Source organism: Triticum aestivum, chromosome 7B (assembly GCF_018294505.1).
Source record: "Triticum aestivum cultivar Chinese Spring chromosome 7B, IWGSC CS RefSeq v2.1, whole genome shotgun sequence".
Taxonomy (NCBI): Eukaryota; Viridiplantae; Streptophyta; class Magnoliopsida; order Poales; family Poaceae; genus Triticum; species Triticum aestivum.
Window position 1 is genome coordinate 337452519 of NC_057813.1, and position 19683 is coordinate 337472201.

Genomic DNA, 19683 nt, shown 5'->3' on the forward strand with positions numbered 1-19683 from the left:
TTTCAGAGTGAAGTGGAGAATCATCGTAACAAGAAAGTAAAGTTTCTACGATCTGATCGTGGAGGAGAATATTTGAGTTATGAGTTTGGCCTTCATTTAAAACAATGTGGAATAGTTTCACAAGTCACGCCACCTGGAACACCACGGCATAATGGTGTCTCTGAACGTCGTAACTGTACTTTATTGGATATGGTGCGATCTATGATGTCTCTTAATGATTTACCACTATCATTTTGGGGTTATGCATTAGAGACAATTGCATTCACGTTAAATAGGGCACCGTCAAAATCCACTGAGAGGACACCATATGAATTGTTGTTTGGCAATAAACCTAAGCTATCGTTTCTTAAAGTTTGGGGATGCAATGCTTATGTCAAAAGGCTTCAGCCTAATAAGCTCGAACCCAAATCGGAGAAGTGCATCTTCATCGGATACCCGAAGGAAACAATTGGGTACACCTTCTACCACAGATCTGAATGCAAGATCTTTATTACCAAGAATGGAACCTTTCTAGAGAAGGAGTTTCTCTCAAAAGAAGTGAGTGGGAGGAAAGTAGAACTTGATGAGGTAATTGTACCTTCTCTCAATTTGGAAAGTAGCTCATGCGAGAAATCCATTCCCGTGATGCCTACACCAACTAGAGAGGAAGTTAATGATAATGAACATGAAACTTCGGATCAAGTTGCTACAGAACCTCATAGGTCAACCAGAGCACGGTCTGCACCAGAGTGGTACGGTAATCTTGTTCTGGAAGTCATGTTACTTGACCATGATGAACCTACGAACTATGAAGAAGCTATGATGAGCCCAGATTCCGATAAATGGCTTGAGACCATGAAATCTGAGATAGGATCCATGTATGAGAACAAAGTGTGGACTTTGGTGGATTAGCGCGATTATCGGCGACCCGTAGAGAATAAATGGATCTTCAAGAATAAGACTGACACTGATGGTAATGTTACTGTCTATAAAGCTCGACTTGTCACAAAAGGTTTTTGACAAGTTCAAGGAGTTGACTACGATGAGACTTTCTCACCCGTAGCGATGCTTAAGTCTGTCTGAATCATGTTAGCAATTGCTGCATTTTATGATTATGAAATCTGGCAAATGGATGTCAAAAGTGCATTCCTTAATGGATTTCTTAAAGAAGAGCTGTATATGATGCAACCAGAAGGTTTTTTCGATCCTAAAGGTGCTAACAAAGTGTGCAAGCTCCAGCGATCCATTTATGGATTGGTGCAAGCATCTCAGAGTTGGAATATACGCGTTGATGAGGTGATCAAAGCATATGATTTTATATAGACTTTTGGAGAAGCCTGTATTTACAAGAAAGTGAGTGGGAGCTCTGTAGCATTTCTGATATTATATGTGGATGACATATTGTTGATTGGAAATGATATAGAATTTCTGGATAGCATAAAAGGATATTTGAATAAGTATTTTTCAATAAAAGACCTCGGTAAAGCTACTTATGTATTGGGCATCAAGATCTATAGAGATAGATCGAGATGCTTAATAGGACTTTCACAAAGCACACACCTTGACAAGATTTTGAAGGAGTTCAAAGTGGATTAGTCAACAAGGAGTTCTAGCCTGTATTGTAAAGTGTGAAGTTGAGTAAGACTCAAAGCCCGACCACGGCAGAAGATAGAGAGAGAATGAAAGTCATTCCTTATGCCTCAGCCATAGGTTCTATCATGTATGCTATGCTGTGTACCAGACCTATTGTGTACCATATCATGAGTTTGGCAAGGGGGTACGATAGTGATCCAGGAGTGGATCATTGGACACCAGTCAAAGTTATCCTTAGTTGCCTAAGAGGACTAAGGAAATATTTCTCGGTTATGGAGGTAATAAAGAGTTCGTCGTAAAGAGTTACGTCGATGCAAGCTTTTACACCGATCTGGATGACTCTGAGTCTCAATCTGGATTACATATTGAAAGTGGGAGCAATTAGCTAGAGTATCTCCATGCAAAGCATTGTAGACATAGAAAAATTGCAAAATACATACGGCTCTGAATGTGGCAGGCCCGTTGACTAAACTTCTCTCACAAGCAAAACATGATCACACCTTAGTACTCTTTGGGTGTTAATCACATAGCGGTGTGAACTAGATTATTGACTCTAGTAAACCCTTTGGGTGTTGGTCACATGGCGATGTGAACTATGGGTGTTAATCACATACAGACGTGAACTATTGGTGTTAAATCACATGGCGATGTGAACTAGATTATTGACTCTAGTGCAAGTGGGAGACTGAAGGAAATATGCCCTAGAGGCAATAATAAAGTTGTTATTTTAAATTTCCTTATATCATGATAAATGTCTATTATTCATGCTAGAATTGTATTAACCGGAAACTTGATACATGTGTGGATACATAGACAAAACATCGTGTCCCCAGTATGCCTCTACTGGACTAGCTCGTTAATAAAAATGGTTAAGTTTACTAGCCATGGACATGTGTTGTCATTTGATGAACGGGACCACATCATTAGGAGAATGATGTGATGGACAAGACCCATCCGTTAGCTTAGCATAATGATCGTTCAGTTTTATTGCTACTGTTTTCTTCATGTCAAATACATATTCTATGAGATTATGCAACTCCCGGATACCGAAGGAATACCTTGTGTGCTATCAAATGTCACAACGTAACTAGGTGATTATAAATATGCTCTATAGGTATCTCCGAAGGTGTTTATTGGGTTGGCATAGATCAAGATTAGGATTTGTCACTCCGAGTATCGGAGAGGTATCTCAGGGCCCTCTCGGTAATGCACATCATATGAAGCCTTGCAAGCAATGTGACTAATGAGTTAGTTGCAGGATGATGCATTATGGAACGAGTAAAGAGACTTGCCAGTAACGAGATTGAAATAGGTATGAAGATACTGACGATCGAATCTTGGGCAAGTAACATACCGATGACAAAGGGAATAAGTATGTTGTCATTATGGTTCGACCGATAAAGATCTTCGTAGAATATGTAGGAGTCAATATGGACATCCAGGTTTCTCTATTGGTCATTGACCGGAGAGGTGTCTCGGTCATGTCTACATAGTTCTCGAACCCGCAGGGTCGCACGCTTAACGTTCGTTGACGCTAGAGTAGTATTGGGATATTTGATGAGTGGTAACAAAATGTTGTTCGGAGTCCCGGATGAGATCCCGGACTTCATGAGTAGTCTCGGAATGGTTGAGAGGTGAAGATTTACATGTAGGAAGTCATTTTGGGTTCTGGAAAAAGGTGCAGTTTTTTTGGTAATGTACTGGGAAGCTTCCAGAAGGTTTCGGAGGATTCCGGAGGGGTACGGAAGTCCACAAGTGGGTTCACCACGACCCAAGGGCTAGCATGGGCTGCGGGGAGGTGCCCTAGCCTTATTGGGATAGGTGCACCAAGTCCTCAAAAGCCCATGTGGCTAGGGAAGGCAAATAAGGAAGGAATCCTAGTAGGAATAGGATTGGACTTGGAGTCCAAGTCCTCTCCCCCTTAGTTGTGCCCTAGGGCTTGGAGGGGATGTTTGCCACACCCCTCCACCTATATATAGAGGGGAGGGGCGCCCTAAGAGGATACACCAAGACTTTGGCGCCCCTCTCTCTCTTGTTACTTCATAGTTCCACCGCCTCGTCGAGGCGATGCTTAGCGAAGCGCTGTCGATGCTCCACCACCACCATCACCACCATGCCATCGTGTTGGTTGTGATCCCATCTACTTCTTCTCTCCCGCTTGCTAGATCGGGAAGGAGGAGACGTCATCGAGCCGCACGTGTGCTAAACTCGGAGGTGCCGTCCGTTCGGCACTAGATCGGTTGGAACGTGATCGGATCGCGAAGAGTACGACTACATCAACCGCGTGATAAACGCTTCCGCTTACGATCTACGAGGGTACGTAGACACACTATCCCCCCTCGTTGCTATGCATCTCCTAGATAGATCTTGCATGAGCGTAGGAAATTTTTGAAATTGCATGCTACGTTCCCCAACAATCCCTACCATAGTTACACTCACGACTCTTGTTACTACACTATTGTGCCAATTACTAGAGCTCGCGCATGCCAATTAAATTATCAGGTACTTTCATTTCTTGGTAATGAGAATTGAAGGGAATCGTTGCATGGAAAACAAAAAGATTCCAACGAATTCACCCAAGTTCTAATCTACTAGATGCTAGCAATGAGTGGGGAAAGTCTACATACCCTTGTAGACCAAAAGCGGAAACATTCTAACGAGCGTGGTTGGCGTAGTTGTACTTTCTTTGCGATCCACTCCGATCCAGCGTCGCACGAGCGGCACCTTTGAGATATGCACACGTACGGCTCTGTGACATCTCCTTCTTCTTGATTCAAGAAGCGAGAGGTAGAGGTAGATGGGATCTAGGTGAGCATGACAATGTGGTGGTGGAGTTTATGGTGGAGCTCTCGCAGGGCTTCACCAAGCGTCTGCGAAGGAGGAGGGAGGATTATAAGGGAGGGCAGGCACCTTAGATGTGGGGGGGCTAGATGCTTGCCCTCCAAGCCTCTAGGTCCGGCGTCCAAGGGGCGAAGGAAATCCCCTCATTTCCTTCCCCACCAATCGTGATCCCTCTTTTTTTATGGGTCTTGATCTTATCCCTTTGGGATATGATCCTATTTCTTTTATGGGGGGATCTTGGTGCGCCTGGACCAGGGGTGTGGGGACTTGCCTCACTACCCACGTCCATGTGGGTCCCTCCATGCAGGTGGTCCCCACTCTGGAACCTTCTAGAACCTTCCCCGTACAATACCAAAAAATCCCGAACATTTTTCGGAACCCTGAAAACCACTTTTCTTATATGAAACTTTATCTCCAAACAATTCTGAAGCTCCTCATCATATCCCGGATCCCATATGACATTCCAAACTATAATCGGTCTCACCATTATGAATATCCCATTACTGCCCTAGCGTTACCGAATGTTAAGTGCGTAACCCTGCGGTTTCGACAACATGCGGACATGATCGAGACAACTTATCCGATCAATAATCAATAGAGGGACCTGGATTCCCATAATGACTCCCACATATTCAATGAAGATCTTTATCTGTTTGAACCACAATGTCGAGGATTGAAACAATCCTGTATTCCATTCCCTTTGTCTCGCAATATTTTACTTGCCCGATATTCGATCATCGGTATCACCATACCATGTTCAATCTCGTTACCTGAAAAGTTTCTCTTTACTCATTCCGTAATACGATATCCCCATGACTAAACACATTAGTCACATGCTTGCTAGCTACTTAGGATGTTGTATTACTAAGAGGGCCTAGAGATATCTCTCTGTCACATGGAGTGACAAATCCCAGTCTTGATCCATACCACCCAAATAGTACCTTTTGAAATACCTGAAGAGCGCCTTTATGATCACCCAGTTACGGAGTGCTAGTTGATACCCACAAAGCATTCTTCGAGTATTAGGGAGTGACATGATCTCATGGTCAAAGGAATAGATACTTGACATTAAGGAAGCAATAGCAATTTGAACTTAGTGACACGATAATATGCTAAGCTTACGATTGGGTCAGTCCATCACATTATTCTCCTAATGATGTGATCTCATTATTAAATGACGACTCATGTCTATGGTTTGGAAACATTAACAATCTTTAATCAATAAGCTAGTCTAGTAGAGGCTCACTAGGGGCATGGTGTTTGTTTATGTATCCACACATATATTTAAGTTCCAGTCAACAATTATAGCATGGAGAATAAACACTTATCAAGAACAAGGAAATATGATAATAACAACTTTATTATTGCCTCTAGGGCATATTTCCAACAAGGATATGATGCTGCATAAATTGGATGCATTTGTGTTGTTTAGAAATGATGGGCCTGGCATGGACAAAACGGATGGATATTGGAGCATGATCAAGTTGGATATGAAGGTGTGCGCATAGGGAACAAGAACGAAATTTCCAGTGGAGTTTTTAGCACTTTGAAACCATGATGATGACATACAAGGACCTGTTGTTGGGAAACATAGTAGAAAACAAAAAAATTAGCCTACGCATCAAGATCCCGGGATCACTATGAAGATGCATACAAGATTAGATCTGGTCGTTGCCAACATCGAGTTGCAGCGGAAAAAGAGTTGGTGTAGATCATTCTTGAAGTCCCTTGAACCGTCCCACGTGGTCCCTCATACGAAGATCGAAAGCATTATCTCTACGGATTGCACGCATACGAGATCAATGATCCGGCAACACTTCACCGTTCAGAGCTAGGCATCATCGGGGAACTTGAAGAGGGAGGAAGAGCCTTGTTGTGGCGCTCTACTTTTCTGGAGAACTAGAGCTTGTGAGAGAAGGGACGCGCGAAACGAGCATGATCAAGTTGGATATGAAGGTGTGAGCATAGGGAACAAGAACGAAATTTCCAGTGGAGTTTTTAGCACTTTCAAACCATGATGATGACATACAAGGACCTATTGTTGGGAAACATAGTAGAAAACAAAAAAAAAATTAGCCTACGGATCAAGATCCCGGGATCACTATGAAGATGCATACAAGGTTAGATCTGGTTGTTGCCAACATCGAGTTGCAGCGGAAAAAGAGTTGGTGTAGATCATTCTTGAAGTCCCTTGAACCGTCCCACGCAGTCCCTCATACGAAAATCGAAAGCATTATCTCTACGGATTGCACGCATACGAGATCGATGATCCGGCAACACTTCACCGTTCAGAGCTAGGCATCGTCGGGGAACTTGAAGAGGGAGGAAGAGCCTTGCTGCGGCGCTCTACTTTTCTGGAGAACTAGAGCTTGTGAGAGAAGGGGCGCGCGAAACGAGAGAGAGAGAGAGAGAGGGAGAGAGAGAGAGAGAGAGAGAGAGAGAGAGAGGAGAACTTGTCTCTGGGGAGGGCACCCCCTTGCATATATATAGGTGTGGGAGGGGGCGTAGCCGACTGGAGGAGGGGAATCCCTCCCTTGGGGGAGCCACCCTTCTCCAACTCCTAGTCGCATGCTTAGCTTGTAGGGCAAGCCAAAGGTGGGCGCCACCCTTATGGAGCCTCTAGGTCCATGTGGTTGCCCCCTTATAGACTTTAGCCTATTATATGCTAGCCTGTCGCACCTAGAATAATCCTGGGGGGTCCCGATAAATACTGTCGCCCTCTTATATTATTAGGCCCCTCGAAACTTTTCCACCTTCCTGGTTTTCTTTGAAACGCTTGTGGTTTCCCCGAAACACTTCCGATTTTCTCTCGAAACAATTCCTATTATCTCGAAAACTTTTCCGGTGATATTTTCTCAAACTCTTAATTTCAATAGAGTACAACAAAAGTCAACCTCGGGTTCATGTCAATTCCTTGGACGCTCCCCGGTAAGTTGGCCCTTGAAGAAGCAAAATTGTGTCTCCCTCTCCACCACCGAAGCCGAGTATTTCGCCGCCGCAAGTTGTTGTACTCGATGGCTGGATGAGGCAAACATCGAAAGGTTATGGTATTACTACGAACAAGATGCCTCTATGTGACAATGAGAGTGCAATCAAGTTGTTGTACTCGTGTTTTGGATCTTCCAGGAGGACGATACAACCTGCAGCTCCTAGAGCGGCACCGGCTCACAAAGGAACAGATCATCGACGAGCAGGAGAACAAGGAGGTCGTCGCGGATAAGCAACGAGCGTTATACGAGTCTGTGTGTAGCGTCTGCGCCATCCGTCTGTGTGTAGCGTCTGCGCCATCCGTCATGAGTGGTGGCGGCTCCGCGTACAAGATGGAGTGTGACCGCCAGTTCGAGTAGATCACAGCCGAGGCGGCACATGCGATTGCGGACCAAAACATTGCCAACATCGCCACGAGGTCAGACCGTCCACATCTATCTCACCTCCAACAGCGACATCCACAACCAGGCTATGAACTCCGACGAAGAGACGGACATGCCCACATCCGGCGAAGAGTAGGACGTGGGACAGACATGCCCATGGCCCGCAAAGATTTAGACTAAAACAATTAAATCCTTAATTTTTGCTATGTAAAAAAAATCCTATATTAATGAGAATGCCATGTCCACTTTTATTTGGTGCATCATTTTTATTTGGTGGACCAAGTTGGGTGGCTGGCTCCCCTGAAGCTGTCCATAGACACGCCCAAACATGTCCACTTTTATTTGCTGCAGTAATAGCGTCGGAGATGTCCTGAACCTAGGAAAGAATCCTATTCCAGATCGCTGGGATTTTCTTAACTCCCGCCAATAGCATCGCGTTGTAGGCCTTAGCGTCCGCCGGCTTTGGACGTGGACTTAGCAAACCACCACATGGTGCCAACCAATTTCAACAAGGCAAATCAAATCGTCTTCAAAACCTTTACACTACAAATCCTCCCATCAATCAAATAAGCCAAATGGCCAATCGAATCGGCGGCAACGAGCGAAGCAAATATCATCATCATCCAACACGACAAGCATATTTTACACTACAAAGTAACTACCCCCACAAATAAAGGAGCATAAATAAATAAAAACAAATAACTGCTTCTAAGTAACCACCACTAGCTGGGAGCAGGAAAAGCTTTACAAAGGAAGACGGCACCAGGTGAGGAAGTTAAGATTTTGGGGGCAAAAAAACAACCAGGAACCAAAAACTAATCTAAGACATGCCATCATCAATCACCATCTGTGGCAAGGCGATGGTGTGGACTTGATACATATCACCTCACCTTGTCTCATGAATCTAACTGTTTTCTTTCTCCCTATCTCCTAGAGTCCTACCATTGTTTAGTGGCCTGAGTCATCTCGTTGGCTGATCAGACGTCTGGTTGTTAGATGCTGCTGGAGCTGATGACATGGACGGATGGGCTCCGTTATCCTGGGGGGGCGCGACTCCCCACTTTGGGTCAGCGTCCAGCGGCTCAACCACATGAACTGCCCCATCACTCATTCCAACTGCAATTTGGTTAGGCTCCAAGGGATGCGCCGCTACAACCATGGGGTACACACTTGCCCCGCTGTTGGATTAACAAACAGGGGAAATAATAAGCAAAACGCAGCCACGTATGAAAACAAAAACAAGCAGTGACACTGAGCAGCATACCTAGATATTGAAGGAGGCACATAGGCGGAAAGTGCAATCCTGCAACGCAACCTAAGGGACTCGGCTTCAAACACTCCAATAGCACCATCACAGAAACCAGCGTAAACCAGGAGACCATCACACGAGTATATTGCACTCGAAACTGGCGCTGGCAGTGCATCTCTTGGGTACCACTGCATTTGCATCAAGTAACAGGGGAAATCAATGAAGATGCCCAGTAACAATAATAATCCATAAAGGAGAAAGAAGCAAATATGTATAAATCAAAAATATTTAGCAATGACATGTAGTGAGTAATAAACCTAGGGTAAGAAACAATGTGAATATGGAATAACAAGCAGATACAAAAGTAATAAATTTTAGTCATGACTAACCGAGCGCGAGCATTCAAGATTTCCATCATAGATTGCCAGTTGGCTCTCATGAACTACAAGAAGATGTGTTTGGTCATTGTGAAACTGGACCCTTGTATCGCCAACTAAAGCACCAGAGCGATTTGCCGGGGGTTGGATATATTTTGATTTCTTCTTCTCCCAACCATCAATGCTCCAGACGCATAGCTGCAAATTTTGGTTTCATCAATCAATGATTTGAGAACAAATATATGACATCATAGTTGTTTGCCCAATCCATGGATTATGAGTCCAAGGACTAGTCTTGACTAGTCTATGAGTCTCCTCCAGGGCCGACTACACTTCAGTGTCGACTAGTCTATGAGTCGCAACTTTAGTGTCGACTACTCACGCTTAGTCTACGAGTCTCAACCTCAGGACGACTCGTCGACTCGTAAACCTTGGCCCAATCGCAAAGAAAATATAATAAACAGACTAATGAATGGCCTGGCATGCGACTAACATGAATTGGACCGTTTCCGCATAGCGATTTGAACAATTAGCCGGTACAATAATTTATAACAAAGTAAAAGATCATACCTGAGCATCAGCACCTGAAGATACAAGAACATTCATTGATTGAGAAAATGCCAGTCCGGTAATCTTTTTCTGATGACCCTTGAGCTTGCTTTTAACCTAAGTAATTTTGTGGAGTTGACATTAGTACATGGCTTTTGAATCAAGATTTAGTGCAAAATAAATCAATATTAAGTGCAAATCCAACATGAAAGGGTTCAATTGTTACCAGACAAAAAGTGTCGGTTGAAGGTTTTTGATCGACAGAAATTGTAATGGTATGTTCGGTTTGTGTCCAAAATCTATCTTACCAAAATTTTATCCACTCTAGTTCATTTTTCTTGCCAACATTGGACGAATCATGGGCAACCAATACCATGAACAAAATTTGGGCTAACCAATTTTTTGGTAGGGTGAGCTTGGGCTAAAACTAAATACACCCTAAGTGTAATCTCAGATACATCAAATAGGGCAAAGCAAGAGGAGATACAAAACATATTATTTAAAAGCAATGACACATTGATACTTCAATTCAAGTGAGCTTCATAAGTTAGCAGCACACACCTCATCAACACGGACATTGTAGATTTGAATGGTCGAGTCCTCCATTCCTATAGCAATAATATTATTGTCCTGTGGGTGGAATGCGAGGAAAGTCGCAGCAGGTGGAGGTGCCATGAAAGTAGTCATGACCTGTGACAGATTTCACATATCTAATCAGGAAAGTCGGATAAAGGCAGTAACGCAATTATGGTTCTTGTTATCTGGAGTAATGGCTTATCAGGACGCTATATTACCCTAAGTGTGCAGGTTGGTTCAGAGGGGGAGGGAGGATTGTCTATATGCTGGAGAAGCCATTTACCTTGAACGTCATCATATTGAACAAAGAGACTTTGCCACCAGATGCAGACATAACATAGGAGTCATTTTTAGACAACGCAATGCAGGCAGTTGCTTCTTCTGGGTTGCCATCACTTGTGTCATTTGTCATTAGAATCCCATTTGCTGGTTGCCACAGGTGAGGCGAAATAGATGCAGTAGACTAACAGAAGAGGGTAAAGATAATTCAGAAGGCAAGCAAAAAAAGATTGCAACTGAAATCCAAATAAATACAACTTCAGTGTACCTTGCCATTAGGATTCCTGTCACTGCGTTGCCATTTCCACAGCTTATGAACAGCATTGGAACCGAGAGACAAAAGTGCAACCCCACTATTTGTATACAACAAACGGGCAACCTGTTGAGGAAACAAATAAAATGTGACTCATCAGAAGTTTTACATTGCCCAGAGCATTAACAAAATTGCTTGGCAAATAGTGAACTGCCAATTATATAGCAAAAAACTAAAGGCAAATATAAACCTTTATGAAATAATAACTACAGTCAAATATCAAACAGACAATATGACTACCCTCTTCTATATCTTAAAGAAACAGATTGTATGTGTAAGTTGAAATTGCATGCTCAATATTTGTAACTCAATAAAACACACAGATAACTAAAGGTAATTATGCAACTTGGCCAACATACTTTTGTTGGAGATGCTGCTGTATCTGGACAACGCCGTGCCCGAAGATGTCCTGAATCAACAATGTCGGCCAACTTCCAGGTCTTCAGCTTTTCAGATTCCTCAGTTATTCTTGGTTTAACATCCGGCGTTCTGCTAACATCCATAGATGCCTGCAAATTTGTTCACGACATTTAGCAAGCCAATGTATTGAAGAACAAGAAAGGCTGTGGGAACTAACCAGTCCACTCATTGATACTGCAGGCAACATCCTATCAGGTCGCTCTGCGTTCACTGCTATAGGACTAGATACATTTGAAGCAGAACCAAGGTTGGTGAGCAGTGGAGGCTACGTTAAAAAAAATTAGAAGTGAGTACATGGCACTTATTAATACGATCTTCAGTAATTGCCAGGCCAAATAGAAATCAACATTATGCAGCTAAAGTGGAATAGTAGTTGAATGAATTAGTTGTTTCAAAATCATCATTGGAACTCATCTTATGTGCACCGTACAGATACAGCTGGATGCAAATGTCCTTTAAGACTGTAGGCAACTGTTAGAGTACGTAATGGGCCTGGGCTGGCGGTATAGCCCGTTAGTCTTAGGGTTAATTAGAGATAAGGGTCGCTTGCTTAGGGGTCAAGTAAGCCTTGCTTGGGAGTCAAGTAAACCTCTCTATATAAAGAGAGGAGATGTATCAATCTAATCAAGCAAGAATTAAGAAGGAAAATCCCTTCCCTCTTGCCCGGCCGTGGGCAAAAAAGGACCTCGGCCAGCCTTCTCGCGTCGTCCTTCTAGCAGCGCCATACCAATTTGGTATCAGCTAGCTTCGGTTCGATCATGTCTTCACCGCCGCCAAGCCCGTCTCTTCCGCTGCCGGTCACCTTGTCGCCTCCGGCGACCACCACGACCGTCGCCCCACTCCTGCCCGCGCCGGGATCCTCCGTCGCGCCCGCCCCCGCTGTCCTCACCTGGGAGGAGGTGTTCGGGGTGCTGCGGGACCTAACCCAGGCGGTCCAGGAGATCCGCCTGTTCTTGGCCGGGTCCCACGGACCGCACCCGGCTGCGCCGCCCATCGCCGCCCCCACGTCGCCGTGGCTGCCGTGGCAGCCGCCGCACCAGGCGGCCTTCGCCGCGCCGCTGCAGCTGCCATCCATCGCCACCACCGCCCAACACTGGCTGCAGTGGCAGCCGCCGCTCCTAGCGGCCTCCGCCGCGCCGCTGTAGCTGCCATCCATCGCCACCACCGCCCAACCCTGGCTGCGCTCCTAGCGGCCTCCGCCGCGACCGGCGCTCCGCCGCAGCAGCCGCTGCCGCTGCCCGGCACGACACCGCAGCAGCCGCTGCAGCTGCAGCAGCCACCGCCGGTGAGCTCCGCCGCCCAGTATGGGATGCCCTACAACGGGAGTGCGACGACCTCGTTCCCATCAGTGTCGCCGCCATCCCAGGGCGTCCACATCCAGCAGATCAAGTCCCCGCCATCGCCGTCACCGCTTCCGTCTTGGATTGCTACCCGCCACGTGTCGGCGGCGGTGAGGCTGCAGGCTGCTGCACGCGGCTTCCTAGTGCGTCAGCGTGTGCGGGAGATGTGTGGTCTACAGCTGCCGCTCCTCCAAGTTTCCCTTCGCTGCGCAAAGGACCTCGATCTCGTCTACTGCGTCGGGGATCTTGCGCATGCGGTTTCCCCCACGGGCGGCGAGCATGCTGTTTTCCCCGCGGGCAGCGACCTCAAAGTCTGTGACATCGGCGGTTGGGGAGGCGCACCCCTCCTCGTCATTCTCCATCGCAAGCCCTCCACTCTTCCTTGTGCAGTGCAGACCAACAGCAGTCCGGCGGGGAGAAGGCAGGGTGTCACTGACAGGAGCGCACCGCGTAGCACCACTGCTTTCCGCCGCCGGCCGCCGCGAGGGCGGCTCTGCTGGTCGCTCTTGTGACCACTTCCAAGTGGCCATACACATGCACTCCTTTGGTCCAGGTGGTGTCCATGGGATCCAGGTGGCTGTACACGTGCACGTCCGACATGCTGATGGTGTCCACTTTTTGTTGAGGGGTCCAAAATAAAGCGTCCCAGTCCATTTCAGGTTGAGAGTCATAAAACAAGCCGAGATGTAAAAGGCTTGTTTTTAGGTGTAAGCTTTGTGTTGCGTCGAGTCATGGTTATAAGTTGGTTAGGCTGCAGCTCGAGGACAAGCTGCATGTCCAGGTGGGGTGTAGTGTTAGAGTACGTAATGGGCCTGGGCTGGCGGTATAGCCCGTTAGTCTTAGGGTTAATTAGAGATAAGGGTCGCTTGCTTAGGGGTCAAGTAAGCCTTGCTTGGGAGTCAAGTAAACCTCTCTATATAAAGAGAGGAGATGTATCAATCTAATCAAGCAAGAATTAAGAAGGAAATCCCTTCCCTCTTGCCCGGCCGTGGGTAAAAAAGGCCCTCGGCCAGCCTTCTCGCGCCGTCCTTCTAGCAGCACCATAACAGCAACAGTCACAGGCTCAAATAAAGATTTCAGCATAGAGCAAACAAAAACAAATACCAGAAAACAAGAAACCTAAATAAGGACCAAATTAATGTAACATTTATATACCCTAAGTGAACCTAGGACACAAGCAAATGTTGATGAAAAGTATATGCATCATTACCTTGGTATTAATTTGTTGAGGGGGTCCACGAGAGCCTTCAAAAGCCCTGCTCTCTAGCATCCTCAGCAAACGCTGCCCATCGGTGTTCGCTAATATTTTTATTCCATTATCATTTGCTGTAACAGCAAGCAATGACCCTTCTCTATTAAATCTCAGGCGCGGGCTTGCCTGCATAAATCAGTAAAAGTCAAGCAAAAACACTTGGTACGTACATTCATAAAAAAAAAGCTACAGAAATAGACTTACAGGCAGTCCACCCTCACAATCTGTTGTTGTCAGTATGTTGGTGTTATCCATATCCCAGAATTTAACAACGAATTCATCTCCAGCAGCCAAAAAATGGTTTCTCGTTGTGTCAAACTGGACAACACCCAGTGACCGTTTCCTGAAGCCATTATATGTCCTCTTAATAGCTCCTTCAGTCTCATTCCACTCGACCAAGTGGGAATCACCGTCTTTACTAGTTCCACAAGAGAAGAGCCTGCAAGGAAATTTCAAAACATACAAATTATATGGGTGTCAAATTCTAAAAAAAATTGAGTATAATGTAGATCTTTCATCCTTCAGCATGTTAGCTTAATTTTTCACTTGAAGCTTCTCACCTTGTACCATCAGCACTATAAGACATGGTAGTACACCAATGTCCAGGAGCATCGTAGTCAACCCGTGAGCCCAAACAGTCGTATAACCATGCCTTGATTTTTCCATCGATGGCGGTAGAAAAGATAAACTGCAGAGAAGCTAAAGTTGTAGAAACCCACAGACAGACGATAAAGATGAAATAATTTGAAGTACAAGACTGGGATACCAAAATTAAACTAAGTGAACCTCACAACATGGATAGCAGCCAAAACAATAAGTACAGAACCAGTGCAAAAATGGCAGAGCATAGCTTAAGAATAGCAGAGGTGAAATCATCCAGAAAGTACCTGAATGTTCTCCTTGTAGTGAGGGCAAACAGAGTACACTGAAGCCTCATGGCCTTCAAATGTGTATTGCTTTTGTCCAGACTGAGCATCCCATACCTGCAAATGAAATGTGCAAGCATGCTAAGGATGTTCTCTTTTCATTCTAAAAACAGTGACATCATGAGTAACCTCACCTTAATGAGTTTGTCATCGCCACATGTAATAATTGATAGGGACTTGTTGGGGTGAGAGAATGCAATGTCATTGACCCCGCCAATGTGAGCATCAATCTGTGCAATTCACAAAGAATCAAATAGTTAGCAACCATTAAGCGGTTCCGATGAGGATTAGTTTGGGCATTATGGGGAGTTAAGGACTCTGTCCACCTAAGGGCTTGAATCCAAACCTCGCGTTGTCAAACAGACCGAATGGAGGTGTACATAGAAAACTATTTGATATATAGTCTCATCAATATGCATGTACCTCTGCTTGCTGTCTTAACTCTCCATTAGGAACAAACGTATAAGTCTGAACAATATGCTTTGAAAATGCCACACCTGAGAATCAAATCAAGCTTAAAGAATCAATCTTACAGACAAGCAAGAAAAGTGACAAGGAATAGAACACTCCTGAGCAGAGAAGCATGCCCAAATGATATGCACTCCCAAGCATAAAACAATGCCCAAATGCTATCTTCTTATTGAAAAATGGCACGTATTTGAATAATGCAGTTAAACTGCCTGTTTCCATACCTAAAATATTTCCATCAGGGCTCCACAGACACCTATTGACACATATTGCAGCATCTTTCATTAGTGCAGCCTGAACAAAGAACAACACATTTTATGCATTAGAACGACAATATAAGTCAGAATGCTGCTAATTACAGGCTTACAGCACATTAGAAGTTGCTAACAACACAGAATAAAATAGATCCAAGAATTTATCATTCAAATAATGACCTGCAATGGCAAGGTGCAGGAGCCAATGTCCCAAACTTTAAATGTCTTGTGTGCTATCCTTTCGCGTGAACCAACTTCCCATATCCCGATGTCACCAACATTTGTTCCAACTGTTTTACAACAGACATTAAATACATAATATGCACTAACAAAGTAAAACATCAAGAACCAAGCAAAGTGTTTGAAGCATGTACCTAGAAGAATAGTTTGTTGAACAGGATGGAAATCCAGGCTCATAACATTAGAACCCTGATTGAGTGTGCGAACGACTTGTTTGGGGAGGTCTTCTTGACTGTAAACATTGGGAGGATGGCTTGCACCAGAGAATGACACCTAATATAGTTTTTTTAAGGTGTCAAAACTGCTTCATCAATCCACTGTTACAGAAATGAGTAAAGAACAGAAATTATGGCAAGTCCAAGTTCACCCAAATACCTCATCTGGCTGGCCTACACGCATTCTTTTCATCAGATGTTCAGAATCTGCAGACTGATAGTCAATGCCAGGCGCACTTGTAGGAGTCCTTGGATGCTTCAGAAATGCCGCTGCAAACAAATAGAGCATCCAAACAAGAAATGAAACAACATGGAAACAGTGACAGACACCATTTTGCTGAATTGCAGTTTTATGATACCTGTGTTTGGTGGCTGAACAAGACCGGGCGGCCCTTGTGCAATAGCAGGATGTGGTAAGGAGGGATTGGGATTTGTCATCCAACCAGCAATTGCATTTGGAGATGGTGAAACCACGGGTTGAAACGGCTGCAAGATTGAGAATAGTAAATGATAGGATGATATAAAAAGTCAAAATGTTCAACTATAGCCGTGATACGTACAGCATGAGCACCCATTGGAGGGAATCCAGCTGTTTTGGGGATTGGTCCAACAAGAGGACCATTGGCAGGGGGAGGAGCTCTTGCTCCATTGGTAGGAGCAGCACAGGAGTGATCCGTGAAGAGTGTCTTTATGTCAGGGTTTGGTCTAGGATTCTTGCAGAGCTGATGTTGCCAGTTAAGACTACATGACATACAAAATCAAAGCAGTCCAGTTAGCATCACCCTCCACAAGAAACTAAAGCAAGAGAAGGCAATACTGAAAGCCTTGTAGGTCTTCATTATGGAAACAGCCCAAGCATTGCATGTGTTGAATATAGGCAGTATGCAGAAAAAATAGAAAAAAAAATATGGTACGTCACAAACCTACACATCTTTGTTATATTCTGCAAGAACTTGCCATACAGAGTATCCAACTGACACCCCAAAAAAGTTGTAAGTAGAAATCATATCAAACATTACCAAGGTAAGAAGCTATGAATGAGTACCTAAAACTTGTTATTTTGCTAATTCTCAGTTGCTTGAAATTATCACAAATCCCTGAAATTGCATATTAGTTGGCCTAAAGTTACAACCTGGAAGGGTGCAGTTTTAGTGTACTCTGCAATTTGCATTCCATATGTTATATCTGGAGTGGCATGAGGTAAGGGTGGTTGGATGTTGATCCAAAGGCTTAGAAATGTGACTCAGATGAGGAAAATATTCAGGCAACTTACGAATAGTCAACAACTAAAGTTCAAGCAATCAAATGTCCCAAGTATGTCTGGGCAACATTTATGAAATGGACAGGACAACTCCCTCTTCACAACTACAACCAGGATTTGGTAAAGCACTAGAAAATGCTAATTCTGTTTGCCTTTTACACAATCACCCCTCTTAATTTCCAAACTAAATGGTTGGAGCATGACCATTGACAATCAAGAATCATAAATACCCCTTATACATCGTGAAAGTGCTAAACTTCGAGTTTGTGTCCGTATAAAGACTGCACACCTCTTTTTCTCACTCATCCATCTCATTTTAAGGAAGGATGGAAGCACGGCCAGAAGAAAACAAAAAGAAACGGAAACCCTCCCAATATAGCAGCTTCGTGACAGCTCATTTCCAATCTTATAAGTACCATTAGGAAAAACATGCGCTGGCCTGCTATGTTATATACAAATTTAAACAGAATCTTAAGCACGCCAAATCTTATTTGCTCAAGAAATAATAGTACAAATTGTTCAAGCAGATCGCATCCCTCTGTAGAAAAAAATAGTAACATGGAATTAAATGCATGCAATGAATAAAATTAACCAATCACCTTTGATTAATCAACGTGCGCAGTCTTGAGGCTTTAAATGGTGGGAAATTAAGCTTGTCTCGGAACAGAGGGTTTGCCTCGATAAGCTTCTTAAGCTCCATGAGCATGATATTCCGGGCTGACTTTGTATCCCCGTATTTGGACAGCTGCTCATTTTGCCTGTTTGTGATTTAGACAGAATTACATCCACATTAGCACAATGCACAAGCATTCTGCTATACGAAAATGCTCCAAACAAGCGATTAGCACCACACCTAAAATTATCCAGAGTCAGCAGCTGCGTTATCTCCTTGAACAGCTCCTCGTTAAAGGAGGCAAACACCTTCAAATCCTTGACGAGTATCTCCACTGCCTTGGCCCGATCATGCCTGCAAAAGGCAAACTGAGTTGAGCGCCTGCAAATCGCTGTTGATCCTGAGCAAATGAGCAGGAGAGGAGAGGCTTCAATATGACTTGCCTGTCGAGGGCTTCAAGGTACTTCTGCTTGCGGATCTCAAAGAATATCTTCATGGAGTAGCGGTTGTCTTCCACCTTGGTGAAGCCGCTGAGGTACCTCTCCACCTCGTCCCACTCCCCACCCTGGACCAGGTCCTCGAAGTGCTTCATGTTGAAGTAGAAGCCCGATTCCTGCTCCAACCTGCGCGACCAAAATGGACGGGGGGTTAAAAAAACCAGCTTCAACAACTCCAGATAGCTCCAAAACTTTGTCTTGATCAACCAGACGAGACGAGACACTTACTTGTGCACCGTCTCCTTGAACTTTTCCTCGTCGAGGAACTGCAGGATGAGGAAGACCAGCTCCCTGCTGAGCGACGACATGGCTCCCCCGATCCCGCCCTGCGTCTCCAGCGCTCACGACGAGGGAGGACTCCCGCCTTGGCGGCAGATCCCCTCCCAAATCTCCGTAGAAACCAGCGCAGGGCCCCAACCGCCCCCCGAAAAAACCGCACCAAACACCCAACGAGTAGCTCAGAACCCTAGCAGGACGAAAACCCCGGGAGACGAAACGGGCGGCGGGAGCGAGGTCACAGTCCAAGCGGACCCATCCCGGCGGGATCTCCCCCGATTCCGGCGGCCCGGCCGCGGATCTGCAGCTCCTGGCGCCGACCGGTGGTGCACGCGTATCTCCTCCCTCAGCGGCGCAGCACGTAGACTAGGGTTTGGCCGCCGCCGCCGCCGCCTGCTGCTGCTTCCTTCTTCTCCCCTTGGCTCTAGCCGACGGACGGGTTTGCCTTTTCTTATCTCTCTCTCTCTCCCCACTTCGCTTTCTCTCTCCAAAACCAGTCTCTCTCTCTCTCTTTGGAGTAGGGAGTATTTATTTTTCTGGTCTGCTTTTGGTTTTTTGGGGCTGCGTTTTATAACCACTCCGCCCCCGTCTCCCCTTATATAGGCCCCGCCAGATTACACGAGAGCCCACGACCACGCACCCCTATTTACTTGGCAGCCACTGACGAGGACGGACGACAGGGGCAAACTGGGTAACTCCCATCGTGAGGTCTGCAGCCACAGGTAGGGGGTAAACTTCCGTTAACCATTTCTCGCATCCTTCCTCGTACCCATTCATTTCTCCCTCTCACGCAT

At 45.2% G+C, this 19683-nt stretch overlaps 1 protein-coding gene across 2 annotated transcripts; it reads right to left on the reverse strand.

Moving 5' to 3' along the window:
- Nucleotides 1-8342: 8342 nt before the first annotated feature.
- On the reverse strand, nt 8343-19456 carry LOC123157229 (protein TOPLESS-RELATED PROTEIN 2). Of its 2 annotated transcripts, XM_044575484.1 has the most exons (25): nt 18842-19456; nt 18560-18739; nt 18357-18470; nt 18103-18261; nt 16803-16983; nt 16602-16728; nt 16403-16512; nt 16162-16300; nt 15968-16077; nt 15758-15827; nt 15489-15562; nt 15200-15295; nt 15027-15122; nt 14700-14827; nt 14344-14578; nt 14098-14265; nt 11705-11812; nt 11487-11636; nt 11083-11193; nt 10819-10998; nt 10521-10649; nt 9981-10076; nt 9423-9608; nt 9049-9221; nt 8343-8962 (listed from the first exon to the last, which is right to left on the reverse strand). In XM_044575484.1, exons 1-25 carry the CDS (start codon nt 18919-18921, stop codon nt 8746-8748), a joined length of 3417 nt encoding a protein of 1138 aa, XP_044431419.1. In that variant the 5' UTR covers nt 18922-19456; the 3' UTR covers nt 8343-8745. The 2 variants fall into 2 exon arrangements, with proteins under 2 accessions (XP_044431419.1, XP_044431420.1); XM_044575485.1 differs by lacking the exon at nt 11705-11812.
- Between the last annotated feature and the right edge of the window lie 227 nt (nt 19457-19683).